Here is a 25809-nt window from a genome sequence, read left to right on the forward strand (position 1 = left end):
TATCTGCTGACTTCATCATGTAGGAGAGGAGGCTCTTCTGCCCAGTCCTCAAATTTCGCCGTTTTGTGCGGCCCTGGATTTGTTTCTTGGTTGCTGTGATTGGGCACTTGTACTGAAACTGTACAGGTTCCAATTAATATTTGCAGAATAATGTGAAGATCGTACTACACATAGTTGAAATTAAAATAGGTTTTACATGATGCTATCATTTATCGCCCTGTAAAGTCACCAGAAGATCAAAACTAACTGCAGGACGATTTAAATAAGGTATATATTTTTGGTGTGAAAATTAGCAGTTGGCAATAAATAATGACAAGAGCGAGGTTATCCCTGTGTGTACTAAACTGAGTCCGTTAAACTTCGTTTACAAGATCAACCAGTCAAATCTAAAGGCTGTAGATTCTACTTAATACCTCTGATTACAATTACGACCTACTTAAATAGGAATGGACACACAGAAAATTCTGTAGGCGTTTTAATGACAAAACACTCTTTTGGAGCGTTGCTACGAAGTTGGAGAGCCTTACTATTGACGGAAGAGGTCGAAAGAGTCTAAATAAGGGCAGCTGGTTTGGTATTATCGTAAAACAGGGGAAAGAGTGTCGCGGAAATTACACAAGAGTTCGGGTGGTAATCATTTCAACAATGGCGTTTTTTGACGTGGCGCGATCTATATATGAAATTTCGATCACCAACTTACACCTCCGAATTCGAAGAGATATTGTTGAGTCCCATATACATTGGAAGAAATGATCATCAGAATAAAATACAAAAAAACAGCGCTCAGACGAAGTGCTGTAGGTGTTCTATCCCGCGCGAAATTCGAGAAAAGGAGACAAATAAGTTGAAAGTGGTTCGATGAACCAACTAAGCACTTGCGCGTGTCTTGCAGAGTAACCATGTACATGTAGATGAAGAATATATGCATTATCTTAGGAGCTTACCTTCAGCACACATCTGTCGTGCTGCTTGGTAAACTTCAATTTTTTCATCCTCGGTTAACTTTCTTAATGTGCGGTAGTTAGCCACCATAAACGTTGCAATTTTATGCAACATACTAACGCACATTTTCTGTTCTAGGAAGGCATCAGCGGCTTGTTTCAAAGGTTTCATGTCCTGAAAATACATTTTCTCAACATACATATTTCACAAGTGGTTCTATAATATTCAGATGGAATAAAATTACAAACCTCTTCATCGTTATCCTGTACGGTACAGTGATTTTTTAAGGCATAAAACCACGGTAGAACTAAATGTAGGGTTGGATCCTTGTCACTCTCTATATCAACTGTGGCTTCTTTAAACGGCTTAAGAAATTCTATAAGCTGGCCAGTTATATGGTGGTCATAACCCAGCATCTTATCAGAGGCACCTTCATTATGTAAAACAGCCTTCACTGAATCAATCTGAGAATGGACTGATACAAGCATGTCAAAATAACTATTCCAACGAGTTGAAACCCACTGCTTTAAAGATGACTTCAGTCTCACACAGAGACCTCTTCTCTTGAAGTACGAAACCGTAGCCCGCACTGTATTAAGAATGGCTAATATATTTGGAACATTTTCTTTCAAAAACTGTTCGCTCAGAACATGTTTCAAGACTGTGTTTATAGTATGAGCCATGCATGGAAGACGCTGATATACTTCGAGAGCTTTGACAATGTTAGTGCCCTGGTCTGTGACAAACGTAATTTTGGCAATGTCTTCACGAGAAACACCCATAGTTTCTAAGCCATCTTCCAACTCGTTTCGAATATTCGAGCCAGTTTTTGGGCAGTCAGGAAACGCAGAGCACATTAGTACATATTTATTCAAACGCCAGTCTGAATTTATGTAATACATTGTCACGGACATGTAATGCACCCCTTTGTAATTGTCTGTCCATAGATCAATTGTACTGGCACATATACCAGAACGAATCGCACGCACTATATCTGGGAGCATTTTGCTGCGCACTTTATCAGCTAAGGTTTGAACTTTCCTAGCTACTGTCACTCGGGAAGGCATAACATTTTTAATATCAACTGAGCCATATTTTTTACCTATGTCGATCAGTGTCTGCCCTAAATTAAGAAATCCTTCTCCCTCTATACTGCTAAATGGTCTCAGGTCCTTAACACACATTTCGACGCACTTTTCGGCCACTAAATCTTTGTCCTCTTTCAAGATATTTACGGAGTGAGGGAACTGCTTGTCAAATTTGCACACATGTCGTAACATACTCGAGGTTCCCGAATAAGTACTTAAGAGCTTTTTACATAGTTTGCATTGAGACACACCTACCGATTTATTTGAAGCGGCCTCATAAACACACGAAAACGTTTCCCATGCGGCACTTGTGCTCTGTTTCGTTACTAGCATGTATTCGCCAGTTGTCAATTTTTTTTCAATCTCACTCAAGTTCGACCTATTCATTGTGCTGCCTCCACCGTTGCGATAAATGAACTGCAGGCTAACTACCTGGCTACTCTAGTCACGGTAGCTTGACAGCGCAACCTGTTGTTAGGCGCAGCAAGCTGAGCGGGTCCCGTGAAGCTTGGCAGGCTTGCTGGAACCCAGGTAGCCCGGGCTTGCGGGAGCCCGTATCGCCCGCATTGCCCACTATGCCTCAGTACACGCGCACTCTTGTGTTTACATCGCGGCAGGCTGACCTGCATGAATGGTTGCAGAGGTGCTAGGGGCAAGCAGGCTGCAAGGGGAATTTGTAAACCTCTGATCTCAGTCCGAACAAAACATTGCTGCTGTAAGCTTGTGTGCATAGGCTTGTCGCTCGCTTTTGGAAGTATTTTGCGCTATTATGGTGACTTGTGTGGTGTTCGGATGTACGAATCGTTCTGATTGTGATACGAAATCGAAGGGAATAACATTTCATGTGTAAGTTGTCTGGTTAAGTGTGATTTTACAACTTCATTGTGAATGAACGTGTGCTACATCGGTACTTGTACTATAGCGTGTTTTTCTCCTGTATGATTTTAGATTTCCTAAAAATGAAAGTCGGAAAGCTCTATGGGAGAATGCCGTGAGGAGGAAGAATTGGCGTGCGTCTAAATGGAGCACTATATGTTCTCAGCATTTCCGAGAAGAGGACATAGACCGAACTTCCCTTTCAACAATAAGGCTCCGAGAAAATGCTGTACCATCAGTTTTCCCTACGCACCCAAAACATTTGCAAAAGGTATGTTATCTCAAAGAATTAAATTCTTAGTTTTCAGGTTCACGTTTCTGTATAATACGTACGTATCGTCGGTAATCGAAGTGTTGAGTAACTCACTTTGTCTTCATCATGTACCAAATTAAAAGCTAACACTACATTAACAGGCGTAAAGTATAGGCCTAAACAGGACACTGTGTAGATTTGCCATTCTATGTACCGTATTTCAGTAAATATTGGTGGTGATGAACAGTGTTTCCCAGTAGTGTAACTTAACTGAAATGTCCCAGTACGTATTACAAACAAGATGTATTTATGGGGCTTTGGAGGGAGGGTATAGCTAACTTAGCTTTCAGTTTCTATTATTTAGCTCTAACTCCGAAAATAATGGAATACACGTGTGAAGTAAATTATATCAGTTATGTGAATATTTAAGGCAGTAGTTTGTGAACATCTCACTTTGTCTGGTCTACTGTGTTGTACAACATTTTTATTGCACTGTCTTTGCTAGTTAATGGCAGTTATGTTTTAGGAGTAATTGATACAGCTCTAGTTTTACTTATATATTTTGATTTTGGGAGGATTCCTTCAGGTCATTTGAATACATTAATTTCACTTTCTACCTGATTAGGTCCTTACACATAGCTTTTGCCTAGGAATGATTCCATGCTGTATATAGAATTTAAGAGGGGAGGTGCTGGAACACTCAAGTGTTTCTGCAGCTACACAGTATGTTATAAAGAGATAATCTGGTTCTCCACATTGTCATGTAGAAACAAATTTATGAAACTCCTTTTTGATGAGCATCAGCCTCTGCACACAAGAGAATATTTGAGAAGAAAATTCAGGTTCGCTGTTTAGATTATGAGACTAGTGAAGCTAGCAAGTTTGTCTGGTATAATTATTTAGTGAAGTCACAGAAATTAACACTTGGGCTGTGTTAAATATAACTCTGTATTTGGGTTAAGCACAGCAAGTGAACATTTCTTTTGTTTGATGCACTATTCATTGACATTCTCCATTGAAAGATATCATTGATTAAAAAGCTTTGGCAGTACCTTCTTGTTAACATTATCCACTACTGTGGAACATTGAATATGCACCAACCACTAATGCAAAATTAGATATAACACACAATTTTATATCATTAACTGTTGGACCAGTTGTATTGAGAACTTGTTAACTGACAGCACCCATAGCGATACAGTGTGATTGTTAAACAAGACACCCCAGCAGAAATATTTTACACGTTCAAAGTTTATATTTTTAGTTGTCTGCTGAACACAACAACGGTTTTTGTTAGAGTAATGAGTATTTTATGAACAAGATAAATAGTTGTTGGAAAAATAGAATTTATATTTCTGGAAAGGACTGAGAATAGGAGTAATTAGTGGGCTGTAACATGCTGTTCATGATAAAGACTAACACCTTCAACCATGTGTTAAAAACAGTTCTTAATGTTTTCCATCCGTTTATTTCATTTAGGGAGACAAGAAGAGAGAGCCACCATTGCGGAAGGAGAGCTCTTCCTTTCCATCTTCAGTTTTGGCTGCCGTCAGCAGAGTGCAGGATGAAGAAGTTCCTGCTCTTGTTCCTGAGTACACTGCAGGACCACCAGAAAGTAGTCAGACATCCTCTGAAAGTGAGGAACTGAAGACGAAGTGTGAGCACCTCGTAAGAAAAACTGATCAGTACAAAAAACAAATTAAAACTCTTCAGCAGTCTAAGCGACGACTTAAGAAGGAAGTGGCTTCTTTGAGTGCTATCATTAAGGTACTGAAGGACAAGCATCTTGTGGATGAAAGTTCAATAAATATACTAGAAAGCATACCTGGAATGCAGAGAGGCTTGCTGCAGCGACAAACTGCGAAAGCTGGGGCACAGGCTGTACCTAGGTCATACAGCCCAGAACTGCGCTCCTTTGCCTTAACACTGCATTTTTATTCCCACAGGGCGTATAATTATGTTAGGTGCTGTTTTAATACATGTTTGCCACACCCCAGAACATTAACAAAGTGGTACCAGTGTGTGGGTGGAGCACCTGGCTTCACATCCGAGGCGTTTAAGGTAATTACGGCAGAAGCTTGTCACCGTGAAACAAAGTTTCCAACTATATGTAGCTTGGTAGTTGATGAAATTGCCATCAGGCAACATGTAGAATTTGATGGTACATGCTATTACGGTTATGTTGACATGGGGTCATCTGTAGACACAGATAATTTGCCCATTGCCAAAGAAGCATTTGTGCTCATGCTTGTGGCTATTAATGCTTCTTGGAAGCTCCCAGTTGGGTATTTCCTGACTGCTGGTATAACTGGTGAGCAAAAAGCAGAGATAGTGAAACAGTGCATTGATCTTGCCAATTCAAGTGGTGTGAAAGTCGTTTCGCTCACATGTGATGGTTCAGCTAGCAATTTGTCAATGGCTAGATGTTTAGGCTGCAATCTCAATTGTGAAACTTTGAAAAGTACTTTTTCAGTTGAAGGGAATGATCATGAAATGTCATTTTTTCTAGACCCTCCACATATGTTGAAACTTGTGCACAACGCTTTAGGAGATAAAAAATTTCTTTGGGATGAGCAAGGTGGTGTCATTTCTTGGCACTTTTTGGAACGGTTACATGAATTACAGGTCAAGGAAGGGCTCCACACAGGCAACAAGATCATTGCCAGTCATCTAAATTTTCTTAAAAAATAAAATGAAGGTGAAACTGGCTACTCAGCTGCTTAGCAATTCTGTGGCAGATGCCATACAGTACTGTTGTGATATGAAACTCCCAGGTTTTGAACAGGCATCTGCAACAGTAAAGTTTATACGCATTTTCAACTGTCTCTTTGATGTCTGCAATTCCAGAACACTTTTACAAAGTGGTTTCAAGCAGGCATTAAATACAGCAAATTTTAGTGCTGTAGAGGGATTTCTTTTAAAGGCACAGAGGTACATCAAGGAACTCACTGTTGGTCCAAATCCTCAAGCAATGAGAGTTGTTGACTCAAATAGAAACACAGGGTTTATTGAATTCCTGGTGTGTATATCCAGTGTTTTACACATGTATAGCAAAGTAGTGGGGACACAAACTCGTGCTCCTCTATTGAAGTTTCTGCCTCTTTACAAATGTTCTCACAAGGGAACCTCCCCATCGCACCCCCCTCAGATTTAGTTATAAGTTGGCACAGTGGATAGGCCTTGAAAAACTGAACACACATCAATCGAGAAAACAGGAAGAAGTTGTATGGAACTATGAAAAAATAGACAAAATATACAAACTGAGTAGTCCATGTGCAAGATAGGCAACATTAAGGGAGTTGAGGGGTCAGGAGCACCTTGGCCCGGTGGTTAGCATGAGAAACTACGGAATGAGAGGTCCTTGGTTCGAGACTTGTGAAAACTGTAATTTTTTATTTTCAGTCTGTGACAAACTCTTACGTTTTCATCGCTTTTTGGGAGTGATTACCACATCCACAAGAAAACCTAAATCAGGCAAGGCAGAAGAATCTTTTTACCCATTGGCTAAGTGTACAAGTTAGGTGGGTCGACATCATATTCCTGTCATGTGACGCACATGCTGTCACCAGTGTCGTATAGAATATATCAGACGTGTTTTCCTGTGGAGGAATTGGTTGACTTATGACCTAACGATCAAATGTTTCCGGTTCCCATTGGAGAGGCACGTCCTTTCGTCTACTAATCGCACGGTTTTGCGGTGCGGTCGCAAAACACAGACACTAACCTTATTGCAATGAACAGAGACGTCAATCAAAGAACGGGCAGATCATAACTTTGCGAAAATAAAGAAATTAAAATTTTCACACCAGGGAGGACTTGAACCAAAGACCTCTTGTTTCACAGCTGCTCACGCTAACCACGGGACCACCGCGCTGCTGATCTTACACTATCCTTGATATGTTCCACATGGACTACTCAGTGTGTATATTTTGCTTATTTTTTCATACTTCCACATAACTTCTTCCTGTTTTCTCGACTGATCTGTGTTCAGTTTTTCAAGGCCTATCCACTGTGCCAACTTATAACTAAGTCTGAGGGGGATGCGATGGGGAGGTTCCCTTGTCAGGACCACTTGGAAATGTTTTTTAGTGCCATCCGAAGTCGTGGTGGTTGGAATAACAACCCCACTGCTCGCCAGTTTGTTGCAGCATACAAGAGGCTACTAATTCATAGTGAGATCTGTTGGATCAGAAAGAGGGAATTGTATAACTTTGGAAGATATTCCCATTCTTACTTTCAGCAGTTCCAATGTTGAAGATCACATAAATAACACTTCGGAACGGTGGCAGTTACTAAGCACGGAAAATAGTGCAGCGACAACTGACAACGACCTCGATTACTTTGCTACTGGAATTTATCTCTCTGAAGTGGCAGTCCATATTGTAGTATATATAGCTGGATTTGTGGTGCGTCACTTAGAGAAAACCTTAAAATGTGAACCATGTTTATCCGTGTTGAGAGGGGATGGTAGCCATGTTGCTTATTCTCTCATTCATAGAAAGAGTAGGGGATGGTTGGTTTTACCATCGAATGGTGTTGTTGACGTGTGTGTGTGTGTGTGTGTGTGTGTGTGGGCGCGCGCGCGTGTGTGTGTGTGTGTGCAGAAAAAGTGTTTAGGTGCTATACTACAGGTAATTCTAAAGTTCCTTTGAAAAATCAGCTTTCCAAATGTTTGTCTGAGGTGCTTAGTGAATTCATATTCAAGCCAGTGTTTAAGGAGTTAGCAGACCACATGAAAAATCAGCATACCTTGGACAATCATATTATACTGCTGATTAAAGCAATTGCCACACGATACCTCCTGACATGGCAAAAACATGCAGCCAAGAGAATAAGTGATGCATTGCATGAAAATAAAATCAGGACAACCTATACAAAACTGGTACTCTTTAAAGGTCAGTAACTGATATTTGTACAGAGAGGTCTAGTGTGTGAGGCATCTTGTATAAAACACTCATTATATTGAGGCCAACTGGGAATGTAACCTTACTGTAATTAATAAATGATGCACATTCTTCCTTTTCCATTATGTCTGTTGTTATAACCAGCTACAAAATGTTTGTGATATCTGTATCTTAAAACTATTAGTACTAGCATATTCAGTGTATCTATGAAAATTTGTTCCTGGTGTGTGATGGAGTCAGACAATTATAATTTTATGCTGTGTGTAATACCTTTCAAATATATCTTCCTCAAACCAACATTTGGAACTACATTACATGCAGAGTGTTTCCAAGTGATTGATACTCCACCATACCAGTATGCAGTACTGGTTCTGCAATAGCTTGTGATCTGTGTGCTTCCAAATGGGACATACATTTCTTTTTGAAATATTTAGCCATTGTTTGGCAGAGTATGCTGTAGTATGTTCCAGCCAGTGTTGTTAATTAAGTTTCCACGAGTGACAACATATTAATAAGAAATAGAATTGCCTCATTTTTGGCACTTTGAAATACATTCCCATCATTGTATTTTTTTGTGATCTAGTCCAACAGTGATTTACTCTCAAAAAATGAGAGATAGTAGTGTTCACAGGTGGGTGTCATTGGTTTTTCACTACTTCATTGGGCACTAAATTTTCTAGCAGTCTCTCCCCGAATCCATTGAAATGTAACCCATGTGTTTTACAGAAACTACAGCCCCCAACGTTTATGTCTGTAGTAAGACATATTTTATAAATGATTGCATATTTTCTTATGTTTGTTTGCTTGACTACTTTCCTGGTTTATGCAAGACCACTGCGATAAATCATATGTATGTGGAATGGTAAATAGTATTACATTTGTATCAGTCAGGAGACTGAGACGTTTCTTTCATTCTCAACAAGCAATGATGTGGACTTTGTTACAATTTCATATAATTTTTTATTTTTTTTACATAGAACTGTTATTTTTAAATTCCACAATCTTGTGAAAAAGGCAGTTAACTGAAGAGTCACATTGTAATAATTTTTCTGTATACCTGTAACAAGCAGTTCAACAAAGTGGATAACAACAGATCAAGAAAAGCTTTTTTGCTGGAATAAAATTCTGAATATAGTACCTAATATTTATGCTTTATTTCATTCCCAGTTCCCACACTTTTTATGAATGAATAAGGAATATATAGCCTATATTTTTATTAGGACAATGATTTCAGAAGCAAATCCTAGTTTCAATGTTAGTAAAACTTTCTCATTGGCAAGCAATGAAGCTTCTGCTTATTGATTGAGACATTCCACACTTCTCAAACTATGATGTAAAGTTTTGCTCCATGATCTGCCTCAATCCCTTCATTATTTCATTTTGTACCACTGTAAATACCTGTCAGCTTCACAAGAAAGGCTTGCATTAAAAAGAATGAAAGTTATAAAATAGGGAATGACATAAACAAAGCTCAATGAAGAATGGTTTATGCCTAAGCTACCTAAAAACACCGGGACATTGTTGCCCTGTTAATAAATCTCTTCCATACCAAAATAAGAAATTGGAACCTAAGGTAAGTAAGCAATAAGTAGAACTCCTTACTAATATTAAAATGAGTCCCATAGCAGATGAAAATTGGAACACTGTTATACTGCCTTGGCTAACAGACATGTCATTTAAGTGCTGCTGCTGCTGCATTTGATTTATTAGTTACTAAAAAAAAGTGCCCTAGTCTCATATTAGAGCTGCTGCATATCACTTAAGAGAAGAAGTGTGGGTGTGTATGAACTGTATGGCAAAGAGTTTTGTTTTCTTCCTCAGGGTCAATGTTATGCAAACTGAAAGTACCTGTTTTGTGTATAACAAACACCTAATTTATATTTCTTGGATTCTCCGCAGTTATATTCCACTTGACAGCAGAATGAAGTTGTACACAATGTGACAGGTTGTTGGCTAAACATTAACTCACATTGAGTTATTTTATCAGACTTATTTATCTGCTGCTTCATTGTTTAAATAATTAACAACAAAGACAGATCATTTGGTTACCTCTTCAGATATAGGTGGTGGTCAGAACCTAAATCAGTCTGTTACACATAAGTAAATAGCTGCTCAATACATCATTCTGAACTCAAACAACTGAAAAGTTTTGGTTTGTATGTCACGAAAATCGTAAAAGACGTCACTTTTCGTAAATCTGGCATTGCTTCGTCCAATCAGATGATCATAAGAATAAGTAAGGAAAGAACCCTAGTTTGTGATACACGTTGATTACTGAATTAACAAAATTATATCGTTTACATTGAAGACTAGCTATTCGTAATATTACATTAAAAACTATTTTTAATCCGAAGAAATTTCGCCTTTACGAGATTTTATTTTAAACAAAAACTTTGAAACAACCAATCTGATGACGTTACATGCGTATATGGTGCAATTAGCGACTTTAATACACGCAGCGCTATAGCACACTGGCAATGTTTTGGTCAGTGTCATGGCAGCGAGCCACGCCCCCATGGCTTCAAAACGTAGTACGGCTGGGATACATAGCGCCATCTCCCCTTATTCTTACCTCCATGTGTGTTTCCGTATAATAACGTGGTCTTTGCAATTCTACTATATTGGTGTTCTGTGCTTCAATACGAAAAAATATGGCGCGAAAATCTCTTGTGTTTATTTTTAAATACGCAAATTAGAGGTCAATATTTTTCATTTACTCTTTGAATGTGGGCCGCATAGTGCAGTAATAAAGGTTTTTGAGATCTTGCAGAGTAATCTATAAAAGAAATCTCAATCAAAAACAAACATTAACTACTCGTAGCTGCAGTTTACATTGTGAAAATTTTCGTAAATTACGACGTCACCTGTTCACTGAATTTTTTTTTTGTAAAACTCAATATTGCGATTTTGGCCGTGTGGCCATTATCATGTGGCAGACAAAAATCATCTGACATTGCATGCATATATAATTGATTTTTACGTTTCTACATATCCTAAAGCACATTATGTCCACTCGCATGATCGAAAGTGGAATAGTAGGTTACACAAATAACTACACAATTAATGGATAACCAAGAGGTCATTTACAAAAAAATCTGTGCTACAAACCAAGGATGTACTGTAAAGTCTACAAAATCCGATTTATTATTTTTTCTGTTTATTGTTATTTATGGATATTCAGTCATCTGAAATTGAACTTCTGCACAGTTCAAATAAATTTATGAAACACACAAAATACTACTTTACATCAACTGAAAAACAAATTGGGAGCAGAGCAGGTAGACACTCCATGAATGTAGCCAAAATGTTTTTGCTAATGAGACATACAAAGAAAATGAACTGCAACACATTTTTTTTCTTTTTTCCCCAACTTGGCTGTTAATTTGGCAACACCCATCATGTTTAAATAATGAAAGAAGATGCTGGTACAACATATATTTTTAACATTTTTATTTATTTACTTCCTCTTTGAAAACTTTGTTTGGTACACTACTGAAAATTAACACAAATTCCCCTTGACAGCACTTTATTCATTATACTTTTAGAATCCAATAATCACATCTAGAAAGTGTTAAGTTATGTGCCTGCTGAATTACCAGATTTTGTCATAAGTCAAAGGCATGCTTTTGATACAAGAACATTTGTGTATGTATAGGGAGCTTACTCTCATTGTACACATAATAAACAAAATACAAAGTCTTTTAAAATGATTTGAACTTCTTTTTAAGTTGTTGCATACACAATTTCCTCTTGTTTGTAAATTTCTTTTCTTTCACATACTTGTATATTATAAATTGAATACTTGTCTTCAGAAGTCTCTCTTCAATGTCATGTTTATTACAAATTGTTGTATGAGATAGAACAAATGTTTTTTTTTAAATTATCATGTAGTTTTGTTGTGTGACCATGACTATTTAGATACTCATACAGCTGATCATGGAGTGCCCTTAGGAAAATCATGACTCTTTCACTTGCACATTTCAAATGAGAATGCTCCTCACTATTCTCTTTAAATGAGGTAAACAAATGATTTTCAGTTACAACAGAGGAGTAGAGACTGGTATTACATGTTTCACAATCATGTGGTACATCTACGGCTTTTAGTACATAGCGTGCTACATAGGCTAAGGATTGTTGATCTTCTACAGACTCGATGATACCATCTGAGTAAGAATAAATTTGCTCAGGTGTATCAGTGTCTTTTATCTCACATTCACTTAAATGTTCACTCCTACCACTAGCTGCCAAAAAGTGACACAAACTGCTCAAGTGAGTGTAATCATCATTTTCACAGTTACTTACACTCATGGCTTTGAAAGGCAAAGTCATATGATTGACAACACAAGTCTTCAGAGCTTGTACAAACTGAAAACAAGTTGGGTTTGTATTAGCAATACCATGTTGTCTTATACAACAAAAGAAATTTTCTAAAGCATCTTGATTGAACACCATTAATTTTAAGTACTGGATACATTAGGTACGCCTATACCACCACGTACAACAGCAACTGTTAACCATCCAATCCCATGGGTAAAGGAATCATTGATGTCGATGCTGAAGTTCAGTCTGCAACCACAGAAGACTGCGGGTCCATCCAACAACGAATGTGCAGCGACAGATTTAACAGTATTCTTTTTCTTGTCGGCAGCTGAAGTAGTCATTTCGACGTCTTCAATTGTTTTATATATTGTCTGTCTTGCACGACGACGGTATCTTCTGTAAGGCATCTTGGCAGCGTTCAATGCAGCCAACCACTTTCAAGGTCTTCCACAAGAAAATAATAGACTGTAATGTAATCTGCCAACCTTTTATGAATCTAAACATATTAGTCTTGTTTCTTCCCGTTTTTAAATCTATTATTTGCCAGCTGCCTATTTCCCTCAACATGCTATACCACATTTCTAAATGTGGCGAATTTTCTGATAAAGCACACCTAAATTGTTTTCCATCCCTGGGATATTGCTCATTACTGTTGAGTGAATCAAAGAGATTATCTACCTTTTCCACAACCTCAGCTGTGTGTATAGCTTCAGATGGTAATGTGTGAGTAGACACATATGTTTCAATTGCAGCTGCAACAGTATGGCTGATTTGTGCAGCAGCAACTTTTACCTTCATTTTGACATGGGAATCAGAAAAGTTAAAGTGTTGTGCTTTTAATTTGGATAGAGTTTTGAACTTTTTTTTTTTAAATCCAAAAAGAACACTGTACTGATGTACTCAAACTTTGCTGCTTTGTGAGGTTCAAATTGAATTTTATTATCTATCAAAGCTTTTATAGAGATTTTGAGCAGATGTGGTACATCATAAATGGTAACAATTGGTTGATTATTGACGACAAAATGAAATATACTGGGCTTCAACAAATTTGCTTCACACAGTTGCTGAAGAGCCTTTTGGTTTGTTGCATTCTGGTCACATACAGTACAAACCACTTTGAACCCAATATTCTGTAGTTCACTTATGATATGAACAATGAGTGATTTCAAATGGGTGTAGTGGAAAGTGGTTGCGGTAAAGTATTATGCTAGAACCTGTTTCCAAGTTCTGTGAATGCCTTTCAGCATAAAAACCAATGCTTGACTAGCAGCTACAGGTGAACGTCCTAAATGACCCAAGTCCTGATACCCATAGATTAGCTGTTTGTGTGCATCATAGTACATACCATCATCCAGAGACATTTCATCAAAAAGTAGAGCACAATACTTGTCATTTTCATGCATATTACTTACTTCCCTTGCTAAAAAGTTTAATAAAGCTGGATTAAGTCCTGTATCAAATGGTAAGTGGGAAAGCACTCCCTTGAGCAGCCTGACAGATGGAAGGGAGAAGTATGTGGCCAAATATCTGTACAACCGGGGACTACACTTATAAATAGATAAAGCAAATGCCTTATCTTGTATAGACCACCGTACTGCTGTGGGCTGCATATTGGCATTTCGTAACTGACTATTAATAAAAGTTTTAGTCACATCATTCAACTCTTCTTCAATTAACTGAAATTTCCTGTCATCATACAACTCTTTTAGAATTTTCAATTTATACCTCTCATTCTGTAGCTGTTTTTTTCAATTTACACATTCTAAAAACTGTAATTCTATGCAATTTATACATTTTGTGTTTTCTTGGAGTTAAATCACGTTTAGAAACGCCAGATCCCATTACACCTGGACTACTTTCAACATCATAAACAGGTGAGGATAAAAAGCTGTACTCACCATCATCTGTGCTCTGTAAAGGGGGACTGCTTCGTTCTATTACTGTAGATTTTGCATTGTGACCTGTCTCTTGCACGCTTATATTTGCACCCGATGTGGTGAAACCGCCGCCGCCGCCACAGATGGGTGGGGGGAGGGTGATACAACACCAATTCCATGTGCTTTGGTATAACACCAGGGTTTAGCCTGTGTCTAGTAAAGTTCACAAAATCTGCTTCATAAAAATGATCCTCACACACATAATAATAACTACAGTTGACACCTTCATCTATATTACAGATAAATTTCCACTTCTTTAAAGTCTCACGTTTTGATGCAGCTGGAAATTTATAGAAATGTTTATTCTTGTGTTTGGAATTTATTTTTACATAATAACTACTCCTGCATCCAGGAAACTTGCACGAGTATTTCAATTTCAATCTCAAACTGGATTATTCTCTTCCTGTGTGATCCATCCTCATGTGTCTGAAATGATATTCAAACCAAAAATTTGGAACGAGAAAAAAGATCAGGTATGGTTTACGTCGATTAATGTTAAAGAAAACTCAATGTGAAATTAATTTCACTATCAAAAATCATATTAGCTTATGTCTAAATGCAGCTAACCTGTACTGAAGTATTGACAACTGCTATCATGGCTTGCAATCTGATGTGTTATTACTACAAAATAGCGAAAAATGAAACAAATTCTCATTTCTACTTCGGGTATGCACATCACTCTATATATAACTGCGTGAGCGTAGTTGCACTATATTCTATATTCAACACTACTTCGTTAAACAGTGCTATCAGGCGGTAGAAACACTGCTTATTGTACCATTTCAGTATATTTCAGCATCTAGATACCATGGTAGATACCAAATTCAACTGTACATTATCAGTAACAGTTACAGCTATAAATCTGTATTACATTGTGTTGAGCATTAAAGTGCGAGAAGATTTCTACTGCATTGGATATTGCCACAATAATACGTGTAAATGTTCAACTGCTTGAAGGACCTGCTTTGTGTGACTTCGAAACAAATGTCTTATTATGTGAGAACACAATCTTTGTCGATACAACAGCAACAAACACTTTACCTGGATAGAGTGTTATGTACTGTACAGAATATTTACTGTCGAAAACGGGAAATAGAACACACTCAAGGCATTACGAATCAGTTGTAACACGTCCAATATTTGGTATGTAGTAAACGGCACAATAAATGATACTTATTATGTCACTAAGAGTACTTCGTGGCAAAAAGGAAGATGAATCAAAGCCAGAATTATATTCCATTACAGCATTCGGAGAGTTGAATACAAACTATGTCAAAAGCTGCTAGCATGGGTTTCTCTATGAAATAAAAGGAAATATTAACAGAAATAAGAAATATACTTACCCTTTAAGTAAACTGAGCAACAGAAATTGTATTTCTTTGCAGGAACAAATATACAAGAGTCCACAGAACGTAATGTGATGATACAACCTCGTGTTTTATATGAAACAAAAGTAAATACTGAATCATCACACCATCAAATATTACGAATGCATTGAAAAACTAAGCAGAATAATAGCAACATACTTACACTGCAATTTAAACGAAAAATCACGATCAAGTTGCTACGATACCAAAACAATTATGGAAGACTACGTCATCCAATAGGAACACGAGACTATAAATTGCTAAACTTGCAGCGCTCCAAGTGGCCTGGGACCAAACCAACGTCGTGTTACCGGAAATCCCTATATGAGTTTCACCCCCCTGAAGGAAGCACTTTGATGTTATAGAGACTGGTAAATGGCATGGGAGCTGCACCACCATAAACATTAAAACTGATACCAACTTTTATAGGTATATCTATTCAAATTGTGTATTAATTTATGTGATTCTGAATGCAAAGTAGATTGGCGCCGTTAAGTAACACCATTAATCAATGCATATTATATAAAATTTAGGGTGTTTACACTCCGCTGTTGGCAGCGCTTGTTGTCCAGTGGAAAGGGTAAAAGCAACGTGAGGGATTGGAGTGTTTGTGGGAGGTGGACGGAAGTGTTGTTACTTACGTCAATGGTAAATAATGCTTAAGGTGTTGTGAAGTGTTGCGTTTTGTCAGTGTTTTTGTTCCGAAAAATGAGATCAAACTACGGGTGTGGCGCACCAAAGTTGAAACGTGTCGTATGTACCTTACGTTCCGATTGTGCATGCCATCATATGACACTTTCATGGCTTGTTTTGGGAGCTTTCTCTTTCACTTGAGACTCTTCCATGGAACTATGCTTGATCAAGGCGATATCATAGCTTTTGCTACATCTATGTGACCATAATTTTTAGAATAAGCTGTTAATTTATGTATTTTCTTAAATTATTTCTAATATTTAGCTTTATGCTTGTGATTTATTGACATTAAACATTAGATAGTAGGCCTATCAAGATCAAAGGTTTGTTCGTAAGGACGGAAACACTTTTAGTGAAGTTTCTTTGATACTGAATTACGAAGAAGAAAGCACTGTACACAAAATATTGTTTGGTGTAATCCCCTTAGTTCAGCACTCTTGAACGTACATAAATTGAACGAAGTAGTTCAGAATTCATAAAAAAAGGAAACTAAATTAATTCAAAAGCAAACGCTAGTCACTTCTTTAAAATTTACCCTGACCAGACGATCTTGAGTGGTATTTTGAAGCAGTTCGATGAATCGTGTACGATGCGTATTATCTACTTTTAACAGTGAGAATTGGTTTTTCATGCAAATTCTCGAAGTAAAGCAGAGCATTACAGCGTAACGCGTATGTCATAAAAATACGTGCATTCATTTGTGTGTGGTGAGTCTTTGTAACCACAATAAAGGATGTACGAACATCGTATGTAATCATAAGATCCACAGATTAGACGTGAAAAAACTGATGCAAGAAATTTTTTGATCGGTTAGTTTGTTCGTTTTTTTACGACGTTTTTAAAGTTAAAAAGAAGCTGAACAACATTACGTTATCACCCGATGTTTGTTTTCTGTATACTAAACTTTCCGTTAAGTCATTGGGTTATCCTGTGCTGTTTCATGGGTAGGAGAATCTGTCGTCAGTAAATATTTTAGATACGGTACTGTACGTACAGTATAATTTGGCACACTTGTATAGATGGGCTATAAACATATAATGTTTAGAAGTACTTTGACATGTTTAGAGCAATATTTAGAACCGTTTTTAACCTTTGCAGTAATGATTACTTAACTAGCATGCTATGAGATTTCAGTAATACCTTTACTGTAGTATGTGTTGCTTTCAGTTGACATGCACATTGTCATAGATCGTAAACCTTTCAACAGTTATTCGTACACTTGATTGGTAGTTATGTAGATCCTTTTTGTGTAAAAGTTTCCCTTGTTTGTTTTTATTATTCATTGTAGAAGGGTGGTGACTTGGGCAAGGAAAATATTAATTTTATGTACAGGTAATCAATTGGTGATTCTGCACTATCAGACTTCTATTTAACCTTGACTTGCTTATTATAAAAGAATATGAAATTAGAAAATGATGTGGAAACTCAGATAAAACATTTAATATAACAAGACAAGGAAAGAAAACACCACTAAGAAGTTTCTCACCTCTGACTAAGAAAGGCTCTCTTTATTTTTTCTAAATTCAGAATGCTTCAAATATTTTGGAGTCGCCAAGTGGTATATTCCCATGAGCATCCCTTATCAGTATGATTAATCTCCATGTATAAACTTAATTTTTAGCACTTGAGTGAGCTCCACTAAAAATTTCTGGCAAGTAGTTACGTTTTTCTAGATTTGCTCTTAAATATAAAAAAAAATAATGTTGCAGGCGGAGAAGCGGGCACACCACAATGCACTTGAGAGGAAACGCCGTGATCACATAAAAGACAGTTTCACAAGCCTGCGTGAGTCAGTTCCCGCATTGCAAGGAGAGAAAGTGGTCAGTGTTTTGTGATTTTTCTCTATTGTATATGCCTTTGCTACTAATCAGTGAGCAGCTTGCATTCTAATACTGTAGCTAATTTATGTCAAAAATCTGTTACAAAACAGTCTGTCAGATTTAATTACCCAAGGCCAATATAGAAAGACTAGTTAAGTGCGCAATTGAATTCGATGGTTGTGGAAATTTGGTGAAAATATCAGTATATTGACTGTAGAAAATTGACTAAGTAGTAGATTTCTCAGTTGAATTTGATAGGTGTTGTGCATCTATAAAAGTAAATCAGATGTCTGTCTGTAATTTTCATGTCTAGGTGCCATAGATTTTCATGTAATGAGGTGGAAAAAATGTCATCCAGAAACCATGTTTATTTGTCTGAGTGATGTTTTTTGTGCGTTGTCTGTTTCATTAATTTTTTCTAAGAAGCATTAAATGTTAAAAATAATCTTTCTTGGTATAAGCATGTCAGTTTTATGATACGCTGTTGGATTGAGGCCGAACTTATGGTTCAAGATGGCCTACGTGTTTAGTATAGGATAAAAGTTTACAAATTACTTCAAAACCTCATCTATTGTTTCAAGAATGTACATTACAACTATGTAGGAACAAATGGTCTAGCTTTTAGAGCAAAAGCAAAAAAAATATTGAACACGAAATGGTGTACTTCTCCAGTTTTTCTTTCCCCCACATTGACTGCTGCTATGGCCAGTGATTACACTGTTTTTGCTCACTGCATACTGTAGTGAAACTGGGGCTTTAACACTAGATTAGTCATCTTAGATCTATCCTCTAGAATGCCCAATGGAAGTCAACTGACTGCTAAGTTTTCCTCACTTTATTTTAGAAAATATGATTATATTTTGTATTTCTTGCCATTAATAATTATTTTACTATTTTTTTGGTATATAAAATAGTGTGGGCACATTCTTATTTGCACCTGATAAATTTTATTTCTATGTAATGCTGTACAAAAATAAGTGACACCATATTACAGGTACATAAAATTGCTTGCATTTTCAACATTTGTGTTTCACATGATATAATAATACATGACAAATGTCGTTGTCATAGGATTGCTGGATATTTACTAATTATACTTTTATCCTGTAACAAGTAAGTACTGTTTTACTAGACTACTGAAGTGCACTTTTTGCGTATCTGCTTACTTAGTCATGACTTGTGCACAAATTTTTTTTATGTATAAAACAATTATCTTTAGTCTTGTTTTTGTTGCATGACCCAACTTGACAAGTTTTCCGTTTAGTTTGGTTAGATGTTTTTTCTTCTGTCAGCAGTCAAAATAGGTAGAGTCTGGAATTGCTGAGGGCAAGAATTTGTTACTGCTACTGCTAATTCTACAATTTTCATTGCAAACGGCTGTAGAGAGGTGATAGAACCACTTATCAGCTCGTATAGGGTGTGAGCATGGGGTGTATGTTTCCTTCTTTTCGTGCTGTTGTTTATTTTGTAAGATTTATGGTGGGTCTTATATCAGCACTACCGAGAAGTTGCATCCCTGGGCGATATAACAGGGCAATATTTTGCCAACCTCAATGCACCGCCAGATGAAAGTAGAATTACCTTTATCCTCCTGGTGGTCCAGATGCTTTTGTGCCACCTCCCTGTCGATTCAACTGCGGTGAAGGTCCTTGGAATGCTTCCGCAAGTTCTCTCTATTGCGCTACTAAATAAATAGCCACACTTCTCACAAACAGGGGTATACTTTGTCCAACATTTTCATTGTTACTTTTCACAACACAACCACCAATTGCTATGGTAAAACCACTAACTAGGGTACATTCAAATGTCTGTACATGCCTACTGTAAGACCTGAGAGAGAAACCAGAAAATCAGCTACCACTCTTTCGGTGTCATTACGCCCTCATTGGTGTGTCATTTACTGCATGGCTCTTGGATTCAGGCACTTGTTGCACCATGGCACAAATTACTCCCGGATGACCAGTCGTTGTAATACCATTTTTACTGGTCCCTTCTCGCTGGCTCCACCACAGCTCCACATTCACTGCATACAAGAAAAGAAAACACGCAGTTTCCCTTTCCCACTACATTTATCCTTATTCAATTCACCCACAAGCATCTCTTGTCGAATGCTTTCCAATGGTGTTTTGGGATGTTTACATATATCCCGAAACACTACATATCCCTCCACTCAGACAAGAGATCTTGTATTCAAGTCTCTAGTTTTATACACAGTTTTATTAACAATTCTATTATTATCCTACTCTTGCACTCTTAAGCTGCCCTTTACATAATCTCACAAACATTTTCACTCTGCAGCGGAGTGTGCGGTGATATGAAACTTCCTGGCAGGTTAAAACTGTGTGCCCGACAGAGACTCGAACTCGGTAGAGCACTTGCCCGCAAAAGGCAAAGGTCCCGAGTTCAAGACTCGGTCGGGCACACAGTTTTAATCTGCTAGGAAGTTCCATAACTTTTTATAGTTGTTAATGATCAGTCCTGACTACGTTCACTTAATTACTTCACTATATTGATCCTGTTTGGCAGGATAAATTCATTTTCTTCATGCTTGTAATATTATTTCTCATATCTTGTTACTTTTTTTTAACAGTATGGCTATCTTTTCTAGATCAGCCAAAGTATCTGAAGAACGTGCATAGTAATACAAACATATTGTCATTAATGTTATTCTTAAGTTCCTTTTATTTGTGATCCTCTTGATCTCATTACCAATTTTACTATCTGTATACTGTATACTTGAGACATTTATTCTGATGTCCTTAGCCATCACAATATTATTCCTCTTTAAATAGGTAACACAATATTGACCTTCATTACATAGGTAGCTCATCTTTCGTTATTATACTGATTATAAATGTTCTGAATGTCCATGGTATTGACATCTTGTTCTTCGCTTTTTAGAGAACTTAACATCCTTACTATCCCACCTTCCAGGGGTACAGACTTGTATTCAATAGCCTTTGCGCGCAACTATGTTGAGGCGTAAATTGTCTCCACCACTGCACTCAGATCCTTTCACCTCTTTACTATAAACCATTGGGAAAAACCTCTTGTTATAAGTAACCAATTTTAAGAATCTATGGATTATCAGTTTAACAAAACTTATCCTCACTTCCACCAGGGACCACTTCTGTGCCTCAGTACTGTAAAATATTTCTATTGCATTCAGTGTGGTAGTGCCCCATATTAATTCCTACTCTACTATGGTACAGGTCAATCCCTTTCTTTGTGCCCCTGCCTGCACAGTATAGGTCAGCCTTTCTTAGGTCTGCCTATCTGCCTTTTATTTATCATTCCTAATTAGAGAGTACATTCCACATTTCAGATATATTTATATCTTCCATCACTTTTCCTTCTACTTTCCAATTCTCCAATATTACTTTGAGGTTCCCTTTTGACTTCCATGTCTGTACTCTATTTCAGGTTATAAGTCTTCTGCTTACTACCTTCTTCATATTTCAACTCGTCTATTGACAGCACTACGTGTCTAAGCATTCTGAATTGCACTCTATTCTTTCTTTTGTTCTCTCTTTTCTTAAAACCCAAGCTCCAGCGAGGTTACCAGTTCAAAACATTACAGTTTCTGCTGCCTTCTTCTATTAATCCATTTACTGTACCTGTACCCTACATTTGTATTTGTCATCCTATTATTATAGTTATGTCAAATACTGTTTAGTACTTGGTTGCTTGCCCTCTCTCCCCTCCTAATTTATGGCGTGACTATGTACATAGTTTTTAAGTTTATTTATTGCACAGTTTGATTATATTTCTTTAGTTTGTCGGTATTATAGAAATCTTTCTCGTGACCAGTATGTGGGTCAGTTAAATAGTATGCCTTAGTGTGGACAATCCATGATCATGAAATGGTCATCCACATTTCAGGAAGAATTCTGTTCCTTTTTAAGATTAGAACTATGATGTACTTCTTTTACCAACACAAGATCGTTTATTTCAAATGTTGGGTTTATTGATGCTGTATTATAATTTCGTAGTCTTTCATCTGCTGATATATGCAATTGATTTTCTACTATTTTGTCTAAGTTAGCACTTTCTTCCTGCTATACCTGTAGTAATTTGAAGAATTTTAATAGTGGTTCCCCTATAAATTTTCTCCGTGATATTTCTATGGGAGACAATCCCATAGACAAATGGGGTAGTTCATTCAAAACCATTTTAAATTCTGTCACTAATTTTGCCTAAGTTGTATGTCTTGGTGAACAGTAAGTTGTGCATAAACATCCTATCTCCTTCATAACCCTTTCACAGGGATTCAATTTTGGTTTATATTTTGATATCGTGACATGCCTTACATTCTCCCAAGCTGGAAACTCTTTAAACAATTGACTCACAAACTGTGAACCATTATCCATTAATAATCTCTTAGGTTTTCCTACTTCTAAAAAATATTTCTGCATACAGTTTATAACTGTCTCTCTGCGTTAGGTTGTTTAATTGGATGTAATGTAACATATTTAGACCAACACTGTAATAGCATGTAAATATATCTGGCGCCTCCTTGACGTATTGGTAATGGTCCATATAATCCAAAGCTATTAAACCATGTAAAGCTCTAGGTATTATAGGATACATTGTGCAATGTGTTCCTTTATAATGTTCCTTCACCTTTTGACAGACTTGACAGGTTCATAATAATCTTACAACTTTCTTACTTAGATGTTTAAAATGGTAAAACTTCATCATATGTTTTATATATTTCCTTACTCCAAAATGCCCATAACCTTTATGTATAAACCAAATAAAATCATTTTGTGCACAATCAGGAACACACAATTTACAATATGATGTATTTGTATTCTCTCTCCGAAACAATACTTGGTTGATCACTGTCCAAAATTTGTCTTCTGTAGGTGGTAACTCACTTTTCTAGTACTTTAACATTTTAGAATTTAACTCTTCTTCATCTTTCATTCCTTGCCTGATTTTACTAGCTAATACACGTACTTCGTCTTTCGTATAGCCCACCTCATGAGCCTCCAATGAAATAAATGACTTTCCATTAAGAGTATCAATGCTTGGTGATTTGTATAAATAACAATTTCTGATCCCCAAATCAGTGTTTCAAATTTCTTTAAGCTCCATACTGCAGCAGGTAATTCTTTCTCCATTGCTGTACAATTCAGTTCATGTTTGTCTAGGCTGCGACTAGTGAAAACAGTGATTTTATGTTCTCCCTCTTCTGGGTCCCATTTCCCTTGAAATACTTCTGCTGCTGTGCATAACTCTGATGCATCTGTTGTGATGCCAAATGGTTCATGAAGACTCGGATGGTTTAAAATAGGGACCTTGACAAGGGTATCCTTTACTGCTTGGAATGCATTTTCTGCATTTTCATCGCATACCCAATTCGCCTTTTCCTGTAATAGCAATAGTAGATGTGGTTTATTCATGACTTGTCCTTTTATATACCATCTATTAAATCCCAGGCCGGCCGCGGTGGTCTAGCGGTTCAGGCGCTCAGTCCGGAACAGCGGGACTGCTACGGTCGCAGGTTCGAATCCTGCCTCGGGCATGGATGTGTGTGATGTCCTTTTTAGTTAGGTTTAAGTAGTTCTAAGTTCTAGGGGACTGACGACCACAGATGTTAAGTCCCATAGTGCTCAGAGCCATTTTATTAAATCCCACTAATCCTAAAAATGAATGTAACTGTTTCACATTCTGTGGATGTGGACAGTCTTTAATCACCCTACTGTATTCTGGATCTGGTTGAATTCATCTTATTCCTAAGAGATGTCTCAAGAATTTTAGTTCCTCTCGCCCAAAATATGGTTTAACGAGCTTAATACTTATTCCCTTGGTGGTATAAAATTTCTTTTTGTGTTCTTTGGAAGTAAATCACAATGTTTGACCCAGGTTTCTGAACCAGTAAGTACATCATCTACATAAATCAATAGCTCTTGTAACAACTTTCTCCCTAATGCTTAATCTAATGCTCTTACAAACACTGATAATGATATGTTTAAACCAAATGGCTTTAAACTGGTATGACTTTCTGTCATGTAGAAATCCGTTATAAGATCCAGATTCTTTAGCTAATTTTACCTGCCAGTGCCCAACTGTAGGATCCATGGAACTAACATAATTTGCTTTTGCTAAATGAGCAAGTAGTTCATCTGTGCATATGAGACGTTCTCTCTCTGGTTCAATGTGACTATTCAAGGTTATTGCGTCTAGTACATTCTTTGATTATACCTTCTAGTATTGATCTTAACCCCTCGTTTTGAATTGCTATCTTTCTTGTGATCGGCATGCACTATTTATTACCAATTGACAATATTAACATTAAATCCTATACTCAAAGAACTGTTCCTAATTTTTAAATGCTCATGGCTCACCCTCCTGTGGAACTGTGAACTATGTGCTGGTTGTAGAACAGCCTAAGCTGGTGCCGAAGCTCAAGCCTACATCTGCTCTCATGCTGTGTGCTATCGCTGGCTGGACAATGCAGCACCCTGTACTCACATAACTGCTTGCTGCTCTGCGTTGGTACCTCTCGCCGGATCGACGTCTCAGTATGTGTTATCAAGTCGAAACAGTTTTGTTAAGTTTTGAACTAATTCTGTGCGCTCATTGCTTGTAATATGGGTGCACTTTCTGCTGCCACTGTCTTATTTCTTTCTGTTTCAGATCTGTGATAGTAAATTATATTTTCCATTCATTATGTGTTTACTGTTCTTTCTTAGACAATTCATTCAAAAGAAGCTCTTAATGAATTTTGATTTCCTGTTACAAGTTTTATAAGGCACTGTTTTTGATTGCTAGTTGCCAGGGGCTACTTCTCTGTGTTGTGTTCTTTGGAGTCTTAATTCTGACTCAAATCAATTTTCTGCACTTACTTGCTGTTGCATTCTCCATTCGTGTTTACTGGGGTCGCCACATGTGGTGTACTTTTCCTTTTATTTTGTAAGATTTGTGGTGAGTCGTATACCAGCACTTGTGAGAAGTTGCGTCCCTGGTGGATATAACAGGGCAATATTTCGCTGATCCCAATACACCCCCAGATGAAAGTAGTATTATCTGGATCCTTCTGCGCCACCTCCCTGTCGGTCCAACTGCGATGAAGATCCCTGGAATGCTTCTGCAAGTTCTCTCTTTTGCACTACTAAATAAAAGGCCACACTTCTCACGAACAAGGGTATATTTTGATTATTATTTTTCACAACACAACCACCAATTGCTACGGTAATGCCACTCTCTTGAGTACATTCAAATGTCTGTACTGTAGGATCTGAGAGAAAAACCAGAAAAATAACTACCACTCTTGAGTTATTCACTACACTGTTGGTGCGTCATTTACTCCATGGCTCTTGGATTCAGGCACTTGTTGCACCATGGTACAATTGACTCCCGGATGACCAGTGGTTGTAATACCATTTTTACTCCTCCCCTTCTCGCCAGCTCCACCACTGCTCCACATTTACTGCATACAAGAAAGGAAAACATACAGTTTCCCTTTCCCACTACATTTATCCTTATTCAATTTAGTCCCGAGCATCCCTTGTCGAATACTTTCCAATGGTGTATTGGGATGTTTACAAATATCCCGAAACACTGGTGATCAAAATCGGATCCAAAATGTTATAGAAGACAT

The 25809-nt window shown here is 37.3% G+C and overlaps 1 protein-coding gene across 2 annotated transcripts in view; it reads left to right on the forward strand.

Annotated features, from left to right (window-relative positions):
• The first annotated feature begins 16220 nt into the window (after positions 1–16220).
• Positions 16221–25809, forward strand: part of LOC124622300 (protein max) — a 28789-nt gene continuing 19200 nt past the window's right edge. The window contains exons 1-2 of one of the 2 annotated variants that reach the window (XM_047147984.1): positions 16221–16335; positions 18090–18200. In XM_047147984.1, the coding sequence (XP_047003940.1) occupies positions 16333–16335; positions 18090–18200 (114 nt within the window). In that variant the 5' untranslated portion in view covers positions 16221–16332. Of the gene's footprint in view, positions 16441–18089; positions 18201–25809 lie in introns of both variants that reach the window. The other variant, XM_047147975.1, reaches the window with a different exon arrangement.

This window comes from Schistocerca americana, chromosome 1 (assembly GCF_021461395.2).
Source record: "Schistocerca americana isolate TAMUIC-IGC-003095 chromosome 1, iqSchAmer2.1, whole genome shotgun sequence".
NCBI classification, from domain to species: domain Eukaryota; kingdom Metazoa; phylum Arthropoda; class Insecta; order Orthoptera; family Acrididae; genus Schistocerca; species Schistocerca americana.